The 20,352-nt window shown below is 35.7% G+C and overlaps 1 protein-coding gene across 1 annotated transcript; it reads right to left on the bottom strand.

Annotated features, from left to right (window-relative positions):
- Positions 1-5,530: 5,530 nt before the first annotated feature.
- On the bottom strand, positions 5,531-15,375 carry LOC132068669 (protein transport protein SEC23 E-like). Its single transcript, XM_059462335.1, has 12 exons — positions 14,358-15,375; positions 13,823-13,996; positions 11,680-11,841; positions 11,138-11,280; positions 9,347-9,422; positions 9,017-9,189; positions 8,751-8,832; positions 7,937-8,014; positions 7,469-7,630; positions 7,100-7,363; positions 6,794-6,898; positions 5,531-6,165 (listed from the first exon to the last, which is right to left on the bottom strand). Exons 1-12 carry the CDS (start codon positions 15,087-15,089, stop codon positions 6,016-6,018), a joined length of 2,301 nt encoding a protein of 766 aa, XP_059318318.1. The 5' UTR covers positions 15,090-15,375; the 3' UTR covers positions 5,531-6,015.
- Positions 15,376-20,352: the final 4,977 nt, after the last annotated feature.

The raw sequence follows: 20,352 nt of genomic DNA, 5'->3' as shown, positions 1-20,352 counted from the left end.
TTTTATTATTCATTCCATTGTCATCTTTAAGATCCATTAATAGTTTAAGGTCCTCTAATGATAAGGGAAAGGATTAAAAACCTAGAATTAGTTAACCCTTGAATAATGAATGGGTTGTTGATTTTATCGATGTTTATCCATCTAGGAGTGTAGAGTACCACTTTCTAGGATGAGAACTGATTACTTATGTCACACCCGACTAGGGTGTGATTTCCCGTAACCGGACGAGAACCCGACTCTTTTACGTACTAATTTTTCTTTGAAATTGCTCTCGAGTATACATAACTTGAAATATTCCTTTGTTTCTTTAGAATCAAATAAAATAGGAACGGGGTGGTTTAGCGGCCCGACTCGAAAACCCACGACGTGTGTACGCAAAGTCTCTCGAAAAAAATCCTGGCACGTGTGCTGCGACTCGGCTACACTGATCAAATGGAGCTAGCCAACTTTTGGAAACCCTATATGAATTGGAATACGGGTGTGCGCGGCATGAACGACCCCACGAAGAAGAGGGGTCGGTACGACGATGTGCGATTGAAATTAACAACATAGTAAAGTTGTAAAGCATATCACGCGTAAACGGTAACTGTGCGTAATAACACATAGACAGTATCATAGGATAAAGGAGTAACTTTGTACATATGAATGCCACTCGGGGGCGGAGGCCATTGCATGCCTTTTCTTTACCGAACACGGTGTTTTAATTCTTGCTCTAAAAAAAAGATGCTTTTCGAAACGGTACTTTTTAATGATCCATTACTCAGTGTCCCCAAATATATCATAGTATATATATATATATATATATATCACGGACGCCGCGTGCGCTCTGTAAATCCCGCGTCCGGGCATCCCGCGTCCGGGATGATAAGCCAGCTGCATCAGGTGGACACAGTTTCCCTCCCCATTCCCCACATACACGTACATTCATTAATATCAAGTATCATTTACATTATTGTATAGACGGCATGCATGAGACAAAGAAAGTCATGTATCCATCGGAGTGACGTAAGGTCGGTAACCTCCGATTGTGTTATGAAATAACCATAGGCGCTTTGTCTCACCTTGATGGAACAATTAATAAGCGAGACTATCAATGGAGAGTAACTTCGTGAGAAATCACAGGACAAGATCATAGAGCATCGTTCCATATACTTAGAATCTTTAAAGGAAAACATTATTCATGAGTAGAGTTGAGAATTCAAGAAATAGCTTAACGTTCTCATCTCGTCACTAGAATCATAGACTTGGAACCTTTAATCATAGGATCATCATTTTTCATCATAGAGCCATAGTCGTCGTCTTAGTCATTAAGGCTCGCGTTATTGTAAAACTTAGTTTTTGGAGAAAAACGAATATTTTGGAAAGCATTTGTAAACTTTTAGGAAAGAAAGTCATGTTTTGGAATCGAGGATTAGTTAAAACAACTATGATTTAGTAGTTAAAATAAGAACCAAAAACTTTCCTTAACTATAGAATGAAAATAAGTCAAAGGGGACAATAGGAAAGAATTAGGGAATAGTGGGCCCACCTCGAGAGGTGGCATATCAAATTTACGTATATTACAATCCATGGCGTCATTTGGGAGGGTCTTAGGGTAATCGAGTCCTATTTGTGTAAGTTACGGATATTTAAGAAGTCTTTCAACATTTCGTGGCAAGTTCTAATTCAATTCTCTTGAATGAATAGTAGTTAATTTTCAATCTCGGTTTTCTAGGAAAGGAATTATTCCCGAGGCCGGTTTCAAGCCTACTACGTCTACGACATGCCAAAGAAGGAGCAAAGTCTTACATACCTCTTTCCGCTCATAGCTACTACAATCAAGTTACCAAATGCGAGAATCTATGAATTGGTCACATTTACCAAATAGTAATTAGATCCTTTAGAGGTTAAATCTTAAATCAACATTCATCCACGAAATTTCGGAGCATTTTCCCTGTAAATACATCCGAGAATATGGCTCGGCCCAACTTAACAACAACAACCCGAGAATGGGACTCGGCCACAATATCGACAACAAAACCAACAATAGCATCTCGAACATATTCAATTTAATCCGTAGCATTTCATTCACCTTGAATAAACTACATACATTCAAACTCACCTTATTGATTGCTCGTTCAATATTATTCCGAGGCCTTTCAAACATGATTTAAAAACGTTTCAAACATTCCATATGATATTCCAAACAAAAACCATAGGCTAATTTACCCGAAATTCTTCAACTACTAGAACATCCATAATACATTCCTTTCTTTCAATTTCATAAATTATCGACAATTCCATATGTTTAGCAACTTCATTTCCATCAATACAAGAATCTATATTAAATTCATATAAATCTTCCAAATCAGCCCGCAATACTACAACTTCAACATGAGTCACCAAACATTCATTTTACATCATAATATTCACAACAACATCACTAGAACACTAAATAACATTAGCTCATCTTTTATACACAACAACCCATACATTCGGCCAACATCCAACATCCATGATTTCATGTATTCCATCCATTACAACACATTACAACACATGCAAATCACCTAGGAAAACATATAAACAAGATTAATCTCACCTTTTCCATTCAACTTGTCTCGGCTAGAATTCCAAATCGCAACAACGAGCGGCTTTCTCCCTCCAACAACCATTCCATGTCGTAAAGAACCTTCCAATTAGTAAGGAAACATGAAGAAACAATTTTTTTTGATCAAGTTTATGGGGCTGGTTCGGCCAGCCCCTCTACTTGGACGTTTTTTTCTCTTCTTCATTTCTCTTCACTTTCTTGAAATTTCTAGGAGTCACAATTGATTAAGATGACTAATTGTCATCTTATACACATATATATATATAAATATATGTGCACATGGCTGATCATGTGCTCTTCTTTTCTTTTCTTTTTTTTTTCTTTTCCACCAAATTTCTCCGTTTTCTTTTTTTTTCCTTAAGTCCAAAGAGATGAATTTTGCTCACTTTGTCATCTTTCTAATCACATGTATTTGCATCATGTGGGCCATAATCCTCCCAACTTGAATGGCCACAAACTTCCTCCACAAGTCATGAATAATAATTTTTGAATTCCAAGTTTGCCCTTAATATTCCATGCCACGATAAAATGAATACGCAACTTACGCATTCTAGAAAAAAAAATTATAACCTCGTCCTTAACTTCCCGCCATTAGCCTCAAAAATGCGAGGTGTAACAACTTATGGTGGAAATTGCATATTGAGACTTAGGGTTCTAATAAAAATGGAAACTTTAACCTAAAATCTGTTCGAAAAAACGCTGAATTGATTAGAAAACCTATGAATTGGAATAGTATGATTGCTGGGATTGAAATTATGATAAGTTCATCACTAAATGATGGTTTAACCATTTGAAAATGGTAGAAGTAATTGGGTTTTCTTTCCCAATTGTTGTTCTTGTTTGAGTAAATGATCCATTACTCACTTAGCGTTATAACTTTGAACATTCGAAGCTTTGCGGGAAAAGCTCTTGCAGAGTATCGTGTCTTGTTCGATTATTTGAGGATTACGGTTTTCTTGAGTAAACTTTGATTAGTTGAATGTATATGTAATAGAATTTATGGGAGAAAATGTATAGGTCTTCGGACATGAAGTACGGTTGAAAATTCCTAGGTTAGTCGATTGATTGATTATGTCGCCATTACTTTATGTGCGAGGTGTAATTGTTGTGTTATAAGAAGGAAGGAGTTCGTATATACTCCTCTTGTTGATTGAGATGATTACATATTCACTATGTTGATGAGTTAATTTACTTGAGTCTCAATATGACTTATGGCTTGATGCCTTGTAATTCTGGACATGATATTGTTGCCTAGTCATACTACATAGTGACTGTGGGACTGGAAATACATTGAGATTCATCTTATGGTGAGATACAAAAAGAATGCATATAGAAAGGCACATTTGATAGGGGTGAGGATGTGGCCTAGTTATGGACTCGTGATCAGAGTTCAATTCCGGAGCGAGTGGTACATGGACACCATGGGTCCTAGGTCATGGCTAATTGGGCAAACATTACCAGTTGGCATGTGTGTACACGTTTGAGAGACTATCATTGTTGCATCGGACTTATATTATTCTGTTGATGGTTGTGGCCGGACTTATCTTATTCCTGTGTTGGCTGATTTCTATTGATGACATTATTTGGTTATGTGGTGTTGTTCCTATCTGCCTACCTTATTAATTTTATGAACGTATGCATGATACTAATCTTAGTCGGCCTATGATATCTCTTCGGTACATAGTGTTTGTACTGATACTACCTTGCTGCACTTTTTTATTTGAGTGCAGATTGTATGCCAGAGACTTTGACCATACCTCATATTTAGCTTGAGGCCAGTTCCATATCAGATCCAAGCGTGAGCTCCTATCCATGCCATGCCGCCTGAAAATCTTTCTTATTTTGATGTCTACTTTCATTCCAGACATTACTTACATTTATATACAGTTGTCCATTCTTTAGAAAGTTATGTTTTAGAGTCCTTGTACGATGACTTTCGGATTTTGGGATTGTAATCGTTAGGATTTCCGCACCTTTATATATTTATGGCATGACTATATTATTATTATTATTATTATTATTATTATTATTATTATTATTATTATTATTATTACATCCTTGAATGTTTTAAAATTGATTAATTAAATTATAATTGGTCAAGGGGGTGATTTGCCCACTAGGAGAATTAGTGTGGGTGCCACTCGCGGCTACTTGGGTCGTGACAAAGCCCTACTAAGTGAAGGGGCATGCATTTGTTGCTCGATTAAGGCAGAGTATGCTTGGCTTTCTTCTCATGAGATTGGGCTTCTAGACGCCTTACAATAAAAAAGCCCCAGCCTCTCGGACTCTAATATAAAAAAAATACCAGCATTTTATCATGAAAGTGCCACATTTAGATTGCTCTTCAAATTATTCAAGTTGGTCGGAGACGATAATTCTCCTCAAGCTTTTCTATCATGATTTTCCCTTGCGTGCTTTTAGATCCCGTCTTTCTTGATAATGAATCAAGACGAAAGCTCAAATGTACTTATTCAGGTCAAAGTCTACTTTTAGTCATTCTTGAATATAACTCAATAGCAGATGCAAAATAGGCTACCGGGCACGGTTCCTACTTTGTGAACAAATCAGAATGTAGCTTTTCCCATCAGTGACTCAGTGCATTAGTGCTTCTTGATTTGGCCCATAGCTTGCACTTTGCAGCAGCCTATTGGACAACTATTTAGCCCAAGTCGGCTTACAATGCTCAAATTAAGATTTTAGAACCATGTAACGTTCACGTTGCAGAACACAGGAAGGCTGATGAAAGCTTTTACTAACATTTAAATTAATTCCAAACAGTTATATTGGCTTTAATATTTAAAGGGTGTAAGAAACATATTTGCCAAAGAAGTAGCCAGATAAAGGTAATTTTAATCATAAGTATCTCAGGTAAATTCAGCATGTTTCCTCTCTGAACATCAATCACAAGCTTCAAGTACTTAACATGACACAATGGGAGCAAAATTGTCCATAGATGTGTATCAGATACTTTAAATTATGAATGAAGTCCAAAATGAGCAAATATTTTCAAAAACTTTCTATCCTACAAACCTTAATAAACTACAACTACGAATTCAATACAAAAGCAAACACAAACTCTTTGCCTGGTAATAACTAACCAAAAACGAAGTTAAACTATCTTCTCATTCAACAGCCTGAGGGAGAAAAAACATAACCCCCTTCCCATATATAACTATAGATATAGAGAACAATGAGTCGCATTACCCTTTATTTTCATAGGAAGCAAAAGTACCTCCTTGTACCTGAAAGAATGTCATATGTAGTCCTAGTTTTCCAAATAATATCTGGGTCTGACATCTCATCTTACGGATGATGGGAAGAAAATTATGAACCGACAAGAGGCTGGCAGGATAGATGAGGCAAACTCAATGAGATTTTCACATAATCGAGACAAGCATTAACAGTAAAGCTCCATCTTTCTTCTTGTGTCAAGAAGATTGCACAGCCAGCCGCTGAAGATGCTCAAAGAACACTTGAAGGCTCACATCGTCTGTAAAGATAACGTCTGATCCAGCTGCCATATCATTTGCATTATTGTACGTAGCAGATGGATTCAACTTTGCCAAAAGGAATCTTGCCTGTCCAGCATGAGTGAAATGATGTTATCTTCTACTGACGAACTTACAATTGATCCTACTTCTCAATAGGCAAGTGGGCCCTTCCACATCGCACAAGGAAACAATATTTAAAGGGAAAAGGGTCTTCAGCAAAAAGGATCATTTTTACCCATCTACTATGCGAAAAGGATCATGGTGATCATGGTGGTGTTAATGATGGCAATAAAACAACAAGATAGCCAGTGAAATCCTACAAAGTAGGGTCTGGGGAGGGTAGATTGTATGCAGACCTTACCTCTACCTTGGGAGGCAGAAAGGTTGTTTCAATGATGGCAAGGGTGTAAGAAAATGCAAGGAGTGAAAGAACAAGGGAAGGGAAGGGAAGAAAAGGGGTTAAATGAGTTGGGTTGTTGAGATGGCATGACACATGGTGTCCACCTCATCAAAATGTCAGTGTTGCGTAGAATTGGGTGTCCACCTTGGACAGCCCTAACGGAGGAGGGGTATATTTGGACCATTTATGTATGGATGAGGTATTTTTATAGGGATAGTATAATAGAGGGTAAAATCGATCAAGGGAAGGCAAGGGAAGGAAAGGGGTAAATTTGACCCTTTTTCACATATTTAAACTAAAGAATGCATTGGTTACCTGGGAGCCATGCTGATCACACACTACCAGTCTTGGAACAGGAAACCTCTCACGGATGATTGCTTGGGCCTCATCGTGGGGAACTTGCAACAGTTGTGCAAATGCCTGAGGTGAAATAGTTTTGTTTCATGAACACACATTATGAAAATACATCACGCTAGTACAGCATAAATTCTGCATGCTTCTTGATGAAGAAGAGATTTCTGACTCTTCCTCTTTCATTATGAAGAACCGGCAGACTGAAGCTACGACAAAAAATAAAAAATAAAAAACTAACATTAGATGAGAGAACAACGTGAGACATACCTGGTGCTCAGGCTGGTTCTGGTATCCCATGTTTCTCCATTGAGCTACTGTCATTCCATGGAAAATAACTACACTAAAATAAGCATCCAACAAGAGAATGCGATCAGCTGCAATGGATGCCACATCCAACAAAGCAGGGGAAGGTAGTGAATTGAATGAAAATGCCGTTAGTGTTGGCTGAATCATGACAGCAGCATTGCTTATGCCCTCCCGATTGAGCAACATGCGGAAATATGCTGTCTCATCTGGACTGTTATTGAACACCTGAGACACACATACATTAGTGAGAAACAACTTGTACATCCATGACATCAATTTGTTATGTTAATATGACACTGAGAGAAGAAAGAACATCCCGAGCTCTATTACCTGTAAGAACTGGGATCGCCGTAAATGAAACATGAATTGAGGGAACAATGAAAAAGAGGGATTCAAAGTGAATGAGCTGGGGTCATCCTTCCGATAATCACCAAATTTGGCGCACAGACGAATGAGATTACGATCTAGCCACCTTGTGGCATCAAAATCTTCCTGAAATATCAATAATACAGAAATGAGAATTGGGATATTATAAAGTTCAAGCATGAGATGATAAAAACGAATTTGCATCTTTTACGACGATTCATGTTTTAAGATTAATTCTTCCCTACTTCAAGCATACTCAACTAACCTTGTTACTTTACTATATATTTACCAAAGAATGACAAGGGTACCATGACGAATTGAGAAGGCCAACAAAGAAATGATGAAACTAAGTAGGCATTCACATGTATATCGTTACTCGCTTGAGTACTGTCAAAATTTATGCAGAATTAAATGATAGTCGAGAAAAGTTACCTCCATCTCCATTTTGTAAGAAGCTAATCTAGCCACTACAACCGCAGCAGTCTCTTGATCAAATCCTTGCACCAATTCCTGGAAAAACAGATTTCTTGCAGTGTCAGGAATAACAAACAGTTGCATGCTCCCCAAAAAATGAGATAAAATTCCTCAACCAACTTATCAAAAAATGAGATAAAATTCCTCAACTACTTGACGCAAGACCAAAATCCGAAAAGAACATTCTTGTTCATCGAGATACCCTCTGCAGGCAGCCCTTCTCAGAGGACTTTAATAAGAATAGAGATATTCTTTCAACATAACAATTTCCACGTATCTACATGGAGATATTATTATATTATGGACAAGCTTAACCTTATTGTTGGAATTGGAAAAAAAAATTGATGGAGAATTTTTTTTTTGTTAATGAACTTTCAGCTGATTTGAGATTCTTGGGTGATTGACTCATCACCGGTATAGGAATGTCAACCATTTAGGATGTTTTAAATTGAAAATTAACTTGCATGAAATAGGTTGAATAATGTGGTCCTGTTTCACATGTTTAATAACACAATATATTCCCTTTTTAATCTCTTAAATGAGCCAAGACCCAGTGGAAACTGCCCTCTCTCTCTCTCTCTTGTTTGTGGGAAACAGAATGCCTCACGAAGCCCAACTCAGAAGATTACCTGAGAGCAGCAATAGAATTGAAAGACAAGTAACTCTATACGTGGGGACAGATGCATTTGAATTTGGAACTATACAGAAGAGAACAGTAATGGAACTTATTGTCTAACAAATGATATTTCTAACACAAACTTTTAGTGCCGACCTCATTGCTAACAGCAGCATCAACCCATCTTCTAGTAATAGTCGTAACTCGTAGTTTTGTTTGACCATCAGGGCTCTGGTAACTGCATTTACATCAAAGCCCACAAATTTAGATTCACGGTAACTCTTCTTTACCACTATATAGACTAGTTCAAGAAGAAAAACAGTGTAACCTATCCATTAACGAAATCTCAGCTTAAATATTTAAAAAGAAAAACTAAAAGATAAGAAAGAAATAGAGATAAATGTTCCTAGTGTTCCAGGTACCTCGTGAGAAACTGTATGTACAATTGCGGATTTATATTGCCTGATGAGTCTGATTTCTCACTAGATGAAACATCAAAGAAAACAGTTAAGCAAGTGTTTTTGTCAAGACCACACAGCTTCCAAGCTGTAGTATTCCCCTCACCGATAACCGTGTTGGAAACAGCAGGTCCTTTCTGCATAGCACCAAATGATCAATATCAACTGTCAAAACTGCAACTGAAAAAGTTAAATTTTCTTTTACAGGGGATTAAGTTTTCAGAATAGAACTTAACTGTGTAACTTTAGGTAAGTACACACTACCGATAATATGTAGAAGTTTAGTGAACCAACCTTCTCTAAAGATGTGCATGGTCCAATTATCCCTTGAATTTTAATATCCTTGGAGCAGTTGATCTCTAATGTACCGCTGCAACAATTTAATGACTCAGATTCACAATCATTGAATTAAGATACCAAATGCATCTGTCGCAGTAGTGAGTCAGAATCCGTAGGAAATATTTATGCTGCACAAAGTACAACTAATATGAATTTAAATACATACTTCTGTAAGACTACAATTCATGAGAATCATTTCCTTAATTAAAGTTCCCAACTTACCAAGGTATATCCTTTTTGTGTGAGGATGAATGTGGGGAGAAAGAGCGTTCCAGGGTTTTGTATTTTATCATAGTGGAAAATGCAATGAGAGTTTTTAGGAATCAAAGTAGAAAGGCAACCAAATACATAGAAAACACCATAAAACTTGCACCAAAATTTCCTCTCTAAGGTCTAACCACTCTGTCAAGTCCCTCAAGTGTGAACCCAACTAAATCAATCAACTAGAGTGTGAGGATTTCAATTGGTTGTTTTGAAGCTGTGTTTCTATGAAGAAACTAAAAGGATAACCAACTATGTTATGTAATTTTTGCAAAAGTTCATCAATCAACGACAATCAATCAAAAATTAGTTGGGATATATGACATATTCCGCTCTATCGGGGCAAATTCATTCTAACACTAGCATGTAATTTTACCTCAAGGAAAAGCAGGGGTTTTCTAACCTCAAGGTTCTCCAAATCTCAAAGTTGTCTCCACCTGGACTACTAAACTGTAACCGTAGCTAAACCTTAATCTCAACTAGTTGGTATTGACTATACAGATCCTTCCTTCAATTGTACTCTAATTTTTATCTAAGTCTACATTCAGTCCCGTCTTTTGAGATATTACGCTATCTTAACTCCAAAGAAAATCTAGCCAAAGTATGAGCAGTCTAATTTCCAACACAATGAGAAATGAGTAACACCCGCAATGTTTCTAAACTATAGTGTCCAACCACATCTAATGGAGTCTCTCTCTCTCTCTCTCTCTCTCTCTCTCTCTCTCTCTCTCTCTCTCTCTCTCTCTCTATATATATATATATATATATATATATATATATATATATCTATATATATATATATATATATCTCAATTTCAGTGATATCTTCTCCTTGTTCCTAATTGTTGCTAAGGATCCGTTCCTATAATGACCTCCATGCAGAAACGGCCTTTTTATACGTAAGAAAGCTAGACATAAAGCTTTTATTCGACTGAAATCAAGCCTTGACTTGATAATTAGGTATCAACATCCCCTTTTTTTCAATTTTTCCCCTAAATTCATTTAATAGAGACGACTTTCTATCAAGATCACCAAATTTACTCAGGACGACATGTATACAGGTAAGAAAGTTAGACATATAGCTTTAGTTTGATATCAGGTATCATCTTGTCAGTTCCTTTCAATCTTTTCATTGAATTCAATTGTACTAGATATGCACTGCATCTATCACGAGGCTGATTCTTTTTTATTCACAGTTTCAAATATGCTGAGTACTTTAACCCATTCTCTACTGTTTATCAACATAAAATCCCTCTTGCAAAATCTCCCTCACTGGTATACAGCTTGGACCAAAAAACAACCTTCAGAAAAGTATATCTTATATTATAGATAGTTAGATACTTCACTTTAGTGCCTCTTGCTAGAAAAAGTCGCATCCATAAAATTGAAAATGTTTCCACGGTCAAAACAGCCATATTGAAAATATAGCAAAATTAGTGTACTTTGAAAATCAGACAGAACAGAATAACATCCCAAGAAGCTCACTTGAAGGACAGCCCAAGAGACTGTTCACCATCTTCAAAGATGTGCTTGAAAGAATCTTTGAAAACAGAATGACCAAAACTTTCAGCTAGAACAACTAGTCCTCCGGTTTTTTCAATAGCTACCTTCATCTCAGCAACCCCAACCTGAAACATAAAATTGTTAGTGCAAAACCAAACATGACATCATCCACTGCCAATTCATCACCAGCATTAATCAGTCTAAATTAACCTCATGTGACATGCATAATACACCAATGCGGAGACAAAATAAAATACACATGATAGAACTCAACACGCCAAGCATCCAAATCTATCACGCCAAGCATATGAGTCTCAGATGTTGGAACATTTTTTCAATCAGTTAATAAAAAGTACAAATACTCATGTCGTAGCTTTTAGGAATTCAGCATAACTGTAAACAAATGTCAGGATCCAATGCATGATTAGTAAGTAGTAACTAGTGAAACACCAGCAACTTTATTTAAAAGATTCAATGACACATAAGATACATGTCACCATGCCAAAGCTTTTACACAGACAAACCTGATCAAGTGCTGAAGCAAACACATCCAAGACGTGACCTTGACTAACAAGCTGCTTTGCGAGTTCCTCATAGAAATGGACTGCCTTTTTGAAAAAGGGTGCTGCATCCTTGTGCAGATCCTTATGAGAACGAACTGGTTCTGATTGATCTTTCGATACAATCTGCAAAAACAAGGAGATTAGTCAAAAAGAAGGAAAAGCCATTGAGATTCATCGGTAGCAAGGATTCAATTTACCCAGGCAACAAATGGTGGTACATACAAAAACAGGAAAAAAATGGTTTTCCTTCATTAAGGACCCAATTAAGTGTCATTACCGTGAAAATGCAGGTAACTGTATTCCTGACTCAAATACGTTTCAAGATTATGGCTTTTAGCCTCAAAATTTAGGCCAGCATCAGAGTGACTGCATCTTTTCATGAGCCTTAGGAGAAGGGAAAAAGAGCAGTGAGGGGCCACATATTAGTGATAGGAAAAAATCAGCTACGAGGTTCACTTACGGAAGTGAATTCATCGAGTTATCAACACTTCCAGAGAATCTCTAAGTACATCACGACATTCATGTGCAATGGAAAAACAGAAAAGTTTGCCTAGCGTCTTTTCCTTGATTACATTAAAGAGAATCTGAAATTCCAAAATCCTTCCCAAATTTATCAAGTTCTGAATCTGATACAGAAGATAATGGAAAAAAACATTTATTTGGAGCAGTAACTGACTCATCCACCAAGTCAGGAGAGCACACCCTTGAGCCCAATCCTGAACTGCTGTGTGGGGAGAGAGAGAGCATATGGATCCGATTTGATGCTCGAAGTTGAGGTTTGGGAAATTAACATAGAATTCGAAATAAATTGAAGTAGTAATCATTTCACATGAGAACTTCACTTGTGTTTTTTTTTTTTTTTTTTTTTTGATAAAGGTAACATTAAAAAACAGAACTTCACTTGTGTTATGCACTCAGATATTTATTTTGCCAAGCTACAGAAAGAAACCAGAATCTCAGGGGTTAAACAACAAACATTCAGCTTTGCACATTACAGTATCATGATTCTCAAAAATTTATCTTCCGCAAAAAGAGCTAAAACTAAGAGTACTTTTGGTAGGGAGGAAAATGTTTTCCATTAAAAATGCTTTCCATGTATCACCATGAGAAGCATTTCCAAATCAACTTCCAGTTTTTGGTAGGGCATAAATGTGGGTAGATTAATCTTACAAAGTAACTGCTAAGATTGATGATAGTGTTCTAGTGATATTTTGACTATTAAAGGTCGATAATAGTGCTAAGTATTGATTGAAGCAAGTAACAAGCAGTAAGACTTAGGATATGTGTGAAGAAAAGTGGCTTTCTCCAAAAGCAAGACAAGTCAATTTGTCCATTTTGATGAAAAAAGGGATTTACTTGTCTAATATATTTTTCCATCCAATCTTTTAGGTCCCGACTTCACCTTGATGGTTAGGCCACCATGCCCTTAAAGTCTAGACTCGTGGAACCATGACATATTTGCTTACTTGAACATAAATTCTTTCCACGAAAGAATGTGGAAAGAATGGAAATGGTTCATTCCACAAAGTAAAAAGCTTTTTTGTACAGAGGTACAAATAGAAATTCTCTTTATTTGATCTGCTATGAAATTCACAACTCATAGCACCTAACACTTCTTGTACTACCAGACACACCATAAATAGACATTCAAAAACCATAATTAGACGCGTGCAATCATGAAAATCTCACCTTTATCATAAGCATCAACTCAAACAAATCGAACCGTGTCTTCTTTGGGTTGGGGAGACAGGCAATTTTGGGATTATGGTGATGTGAGATGCAATTATTCTATCATTATCTTATTCTTCAAGTTTATTACTACTGTCGTTTCATTTACTTTGGCTATCTTTACTATTTTTGATGTCAATACTTTTCTTTTCTTCGATACTTTAATCGTAGCTTTTTACTCTTGTATTTTTCAAACCTGTTTTAAAGAACGCTTTTCTTGAACCAAGGGGGTCTACCGGAAATAGTCTCTCTACCCACAAAGGTAGGGGTAAGGTATGCACACCCCTCCCCAAACCCCACTTGTGGATCACATTGCGTATGTTGTTGTTGTGATGTGACAAGCAAAAAAAGAGTGAAAACAGATTCAAAGGCTCACCGTCCCAGGTCCCTCTGTACAAGGACCGCCAACTAAGGCAACAATCCGAGCACCAGCACCAGCCATACAAGCTCCAAGCAATCCAGCTGCTACACTCAAAGCAACACCAGTACATCGTAATGCTCTATTCCCCTGTGGGACCGGCCATTGATCCGTACTCAATTCATCTAACAACTACAAAGAGAATACACCAAAACAAGTCAATACAAAAATTACTAAGCTAGTGTTTGGCCATAGATTTTGGATTCGATTTTAAAAAATTGTCTTCAAATATCTGTTTGGGTATGAAACTTGATCAAATTCTGAAAATTTATCTTCAACTATATTCAAGTCAGACCAGTTTTTGGGAGAAATTTCACTTCCACCAACAAAACTTCAAAAAAATTCCGAGTAAAATGCATATCTAAACACAACTTAAAAAACTCAAATTTTCAAGTTTCAACTTCAAAATCTATTGCCAAACGGTAGCTAAAGCTACATTGATACATATCGATCAATAAAAAGTGCTAATTATCATTATAAACTGAAAACATACAGAATTCAAGGTATATTCACACTCCGAAGCGGGCAACAAGAATCTCGTAACACCAAGATTCGATCCACCACCCTTCTGCATCATACCGGGCCCAACTCCACCTCGTTTACCGAGCCCCAACTGATCCAAAACTTGATCTTTCGACAACTCTTTCGATCCCCTAAAAACATAAACCTTAGACATATCCGAAAACCCCAATTCATGTACTTGCACCTGTGTACCATACGATATAAACCCAACCATAGCATTATCAGGTAACATCCCAATAGCCCTTTTTAACTCCAATTTCGCAAACCCCAATTCCTCTTCTAACATACAAGTATCCAACACAAACAAATAAACACACGAAAACGTTGAAAAATCCGGGTTTTGTTGGTTTAAAGTGTATTGAATTGTTGTAAATTGTGGGTATAATTCACCAGGGACATTAGTTTCGGAAATACCAGAATAATGTTGAGGGAAATGGTTACGTTGGAAACAAAAGGGGCAGATCCAGATTAATGCTTGGAAATCAACACGTGCAAATGGGTTAAGGATTGAAGAACAAGTTTTACATTTGAGAGGTGTGTAAGGGAGTGTGGGGATTTCGTTATGTGGGCGGATCAAGTGAATTGATGTTGCGATTGGGATGACGCACTTGCTAGCTTCGACTTTTGTTCTTGGCCAGGAATTCCATGTCATGCGGATTCCGTCGAGTCCTTCTGCATCTGGGGTTGCCATCTCTGTCGCCATTGATTGATGATCTGAAAAAAGGTGTTCTTTTTACGATCTAAATTGGGGATTTTTGGGTGTGTGAATTGGCGCGACCCCGATGCGGGGGGGTGGGGTGGGGGTAGAGGGGGGTCACACCGAGGGAACAAGGGAGGAAATCAGTCAACACTGGGAAGATTGAAGAAGGGAAATTTGATTTAGCTATTGGGAATTTGGGACAAGACAGGGCTAAGGTGAGTTGGGTTAAACATGGACTTTGTTAATATTATGCTAATCTGAATGAATTTGGGGAAGTTTCTTTTGGTAGGGGATTTTAACAATAGAATATATGTTACTAGTAGTTAATGAAATTCTCCATCCGTCCATTTTTACTTGTCATACTTTGGCACGGTTGTTACGAAAGCCAATGACAATTTTATATATTACTACTCCTTTTGTCGCAAAAAAAATATTCTTCTTTCTTTTTTAGGCTATCTCAAAAAGATTATCCCTTTTTATATTTAGAAATAATTTAAAATTTATGAGATGATTTACACCCATATAAATATCTAAACCTTATTTTGGATCACACATTTCAAAAGTCTTCCTTTATTTTTTAAATTCTGTTTCAATGCAAAACAGGATAATCTTTTTAGGACGGAAGGAGTATTAATTATTATTAAGTCATCTAATAGTTGAAATCAATCAAATATATTTTAAAAATTGAACGGCCAATAATAATTTCTTGAAATTTTCAACTCAATAATTAATAATAAGAGTAAAATAGGTGTGAAATGATAAATTATCTTTTAATATCTCAAATTGAATAAGTAAAAGTGAATATTTATTTTTAATATATAGGACAATTGAAAGTGAATGGATGAAATATCATTTATAAATTAATGTTTACTCCCTCAGCCTCAATTTAAATGTTGAAATTTAATTAGGCACAAAATTTAAAGAAATATAAAGGCAGAGGTGGGTCAGGCCGAGAGGAGGAGGAAATCAGTCAACAGTGAAAGATGGAAGGTAGATTTGATTTTGCTATGGTATGGGACAAGACAGGGTTGAACATGGACTTGGTTATGCTAATCTGAATGAATTTGGAGAAGTTGTTTGAGATAGTAGATGTTATTAAATATTTGTAAATTAATATTTACTTTATAATTCATTTATTATTTCAACTTTTGACTTGAAATAAATCAAAATAAAAAAAAAATTGATATAAATAATTTAAGAAATTTATTTGATTAGTATTTCAAGTGAAATAAACTAATTTTTCTTTTCCTTTTTTATCTCTTTCCGGGAGCTAAAATATACTTAATATATATTAGACGAACAAAAGAAAACTATATTTAAAATTTATAAGCATATGAACATAAAGATAATAAAACCCGTAAAATAAAACGAACAAAGTAAAACTACGTTTAAAGGATGTTCCACTGATATAGAGTATATTATTATATAAACTTCAAGTACTTCTAAAAGAACTAAAACCACAATTGTTTAAAAAATTAAAGAAAAAGACTAAATAAGTGACAATAATCTAATCCATTTGAATTTGAAGACTAAAAGAGATTTAAATATTTTGAATATCCAGATATTAAAAAATATATTTCATAAATTTAATAAGTGCTTATTCACTAGTTGCATTTTTATGGTTCACTTGAAATGAGTTTCTGGCATCGGTCTGTCACCTGGCCCTTTAGAATTAGGGCGTGATATCAGGCATTAAATAAGATTTGAGAGAATAATAATGTAGCCCTTCTAAATCGTGGAAAAATCAATAAGACACATTTTATAGTTAAAAAATGAGCGACCTTGTCATATCCACGAGTTAGGTGATGAACAAGAGAGTCCGGAACCAAAATGCCTCCCAAAAAAATTACTTTGAACAAAAATACGCCAACAAAAAAAAATGTTACAAAACTACCTTTAGCGCAGTAATTTACTTCGCTAAAGCAGTTCACGGAGACGGAGCCATTAATCGCTTTAGCGCAGCATTTCCATCGCGCGTTATAGAAGCTTCGTTAAAAAAAATCTATAACGCAGTAAAATACTGCGTTATAGAAATAGTACCAAAAAAAAAATTGGCCAACTTTATTTTTTGAAACACTTAGTGTTTTTTTTCATACTTTGACCAACGATTAGTCATGTGTCAAGATTCCGAAACGTCAATATTTTATATAGAACCTGATTTTTTTTCTGCGTACAATAATGTAAGCTCAATACATTAAGGATACATAAACGTTCGGATCGTCATTTTAGGGGTTGAAAAGGTGCCCGAAGTAAGTTTTGTTTGTAAACTTTAGGTTTAAGAGTTCTATATACATAGTCGTCCATTTTTGTTTGAAGACTTGTTGTTATTAGCTTAAAGTTTTTTATTTTTAGGGTTTAGATTTAAGTGTATTATTTTTTAAAGCGTAACTTTATTTCGAATATACGCGATTTTTTGCGCTCGGACGTCCGATTTACGCGATTTTTTTTGTTTTTGCAACATATTCGAAAGAAAGTTACGCATTAAAAAATAACACACTTAAGGAACTTAGTGTTTTTTTCCATAAAAAGATCGCAACATCTTATTTTAATAAATCTTTTCTTTGCAGCGCTTAGTGTTTTTTCCATACTTTGATCAACGATTAGTCGTGTGTCAAGACTCCGAAACGTCAATATTTTATATAGAACCTAATTTTTTTTTTTTTTGCGTACTATAATGTAGGCTCAATACATTAAGGATACGTAAACGTTCGGATCGTCGTTTTAGGGGTTGAAAAAGTACCCGAAGTAAGTTTTGTTTAAGGTTTAAGTGTTTTATTTTTTAAGGTTTTGATTTAAGCGTGTTATTTTTTACTCAAGACATAACTTTATTTTGAATATAAATATAATTTTAAAAAATATAGGGAGAAAAACTAGTTGTAAAGTGGTTAAACTAGTTGTAAAGTAACTTTAGATGGTCATAACTTTGCGCTCGGACGTCCGATTTACGTGTTTTTTTTTAACTTGCGTATTTTTTCGAGATCTATGCGGACAAACGGCGCAAGGCGGTTTGGCCGAGCCGATTTTTAAAAAAATACCTTTTATCCCATTCAATTTCAATTTTCTCCCAAATTGGCCTGAAATTTTCAGTTTTATTTACTTATAAGATGATGATACGCAATAAATTTCAACGTAAAAATCTCGGGGTAATGTAGCCGTGAATGTCAATTTCTGGGTAACTTCTTGCGGTTTCAATTTTTGAAAATAAAGTCGACTAATTTTCTCGACATATAAAGTTGACTAAAATAACCTTACAATCAAACACTAAGTTTTTTCAAACAAAACTTACTTCGGGCACCTTTTCAACCCCTAAAATGACGATCCGAACGTATACGTATCCTTGATGCATTGAGCCTACATTATTGTACGCAGAAAAAAAATATCAGGTTCTATATAAAATATTGACGTTTCGGAGTCTTGACACATGACTAATCGTTGGTCAAAGTATGAAAAAACACACTAAGTGTTGCGAAAAAAAAAATTTGCCAAAATTTTTTTTTTTTAGTGCTTGCTATTTTACTACGCTATACAAAAAAATATATATATTCTTTAGCACAGTAAAATACTGCGCTAAAGCAGTTAAAAACCTTTTTGGCAACGGCTTTATTTTCAATAAATCTAAACCCTAAAAATAAAAAACCTTAAGCTAATGAAAACAAGTCTTCAAACAAAAATGGACATCTATGTATATAGAACACGTAAACCTAAAGTTTACAAATAAAACTTACTTCGGGCACCTTTTCAACCCCTAAAATGACGATCCGAACTTTTACGTATCCTAGATGTATTGAGCCTACATTATTGTACGCGTAAAAAAAAATATCGGATTCTATATAAAATATTGACGTTTCGAGTCTTGACACACGACTACCTATTGGTCAAAGTATGAAAAAAACACTAAGTGTTGCAAAAAATAAAGTTGGCCAATTTTTTTTTTTTTTTGGTATCGTTTCTATAACGCAAGATTTTACATCGCGTTATAGAATTTTTTTTTTAACTCCTTCTATAACGCAAGAAAATACCGCGCTAAAGCAGTTAACCCTTCCGTCTCCGTGAATCGCTTTAGCGCAAAGAATTATCGCGCTAAAGGTAGTTTTGTAACATTTTTTTGTGTTGGGGTATTTTGGTTCAAAGTGGCTTTTTTTGGGGCATTTTGGTTCCGGACTCATGAACAAAATGAGTATTTCAAAAGCACGAGAAAAAAGAGAGGAATATATATGAATAAGACAAAAAAAAAAGAGACGATTCTAGATGGCATATAGTCCCGAACCAAAATGACTCATTAAAAGAGGAAGTGGACCAAAATACCTTAAAAAAAAGATTCCGGAACCAAAATGACTCAAAAAAAAAAAAAAGACTTGAACCAGAATATCCAGAAAAAAAGGGGTACAAAAAGTACCTTTAACGCAGTATTTTACTGCGCTAAAGGATATCTCTTCTCTCCTTTAGCGCAGTATTTTTACTGCGCTTTAAGACCCCGACATAAAATCATCGGGTTCCACCACTGGTCCCCCCAACACTTAAAAAAAAAAAAAATTGCCCGCCGTTGAAGGAGAAAAAAGGTCGGGCCCACTTCCAAAAGACGTCATTTTCTATTCAAATTTCGTTTGGAAAGTTTAGATTCTCGGTATATTCAAGTCAAGGAGCAAGATTCTAAGGTCAAATTTTGAAAAAAACGACGTACAACTCGATTAAAACAACCCTACAAGAAGTTTCGATCAAGGTATTCTTTTTTTTTCATGACATGGGAACCTACGTTCGCTACTTCCTTCGGTGCGCACAGCAGAACCCGCTCCCCGTGCAATAGCTCGCAAACCATATAGAAGAAGTAACCCGCATTAGGCAAGCTCGGTGCAACGAGCTCGATCCAGAAGTCAAATCCCCTGCTGTCATAGGCAGGGGGTTTCGAACTTGAGACCTCCATTATAAAAGGCCCATGCTCAACCAACTGAGACACCCTTGCGGGTTTCGATCAAAGTATTCTACTATGAACTTTTTTATCGTTTTGTTAAATACATTATAATCCTAAGCATGTTTAACGTTTCATAGTCGTGAATTTCGAAAAAAAACATTTTTTTTGGGTTGTTAGGCAGTAGCCATTTTGCTACTGTTTTTTTTTGTTTGTTTGTTTTGTTAATTTATTATTTGTTAATTGATTTTGAATTGCTTAATTAGAAAAAGTATAGTAATCTACTATTATTTGTTAATTATGTCATTGTTAATTTATTAGGTTTTAATTGTTGATTATGAATTGTTATTTTGTTAATTG

This window comes from Lycium ferocissimum, chromosome 8 (genome assembly GCF_029784015.1).
Source record: "Lycium ferocissimum isolate CSIRO_LF1 chromosome 8, AGI_CSIRO_Lferr_CH_V1, whole genome shotgun sequence".
Taxonomy (NCBI): Eukaryota; Viridiplantae; Streptophyta; class Magnoliopsida; order Solanales; family Solanaceae; genus Lycium; species Lycium ferocissimum.
Note: the sequence above shows the minus strand (reverse complement) of the source record. Positions and strands in the feature narration are given on the sequence as shown.

Coding starts and splice junctions, on each gene's coding strand:
- LOC132068669 (XM_059462335.1), bottom strand. CDS start 15,089: ATGGCGACAGAGATGGCAACCCCAGATGCAGAAGGACTCGACGGAATC. Junction 7,631..7,936: donor CTTACAAAATGGAGATGGAG/GTAACTTTTCTC, acceptor TTGATATTTCAG/GAAGATTTTGATGCCACAAG. Junction 7,364..7,468: donor GGCGATCCCAGTTCTTACAG/GTAATAGAGCTC, acceptor TGTGTGTCTCAG/GTGTTCAATAACAGTCCAGA.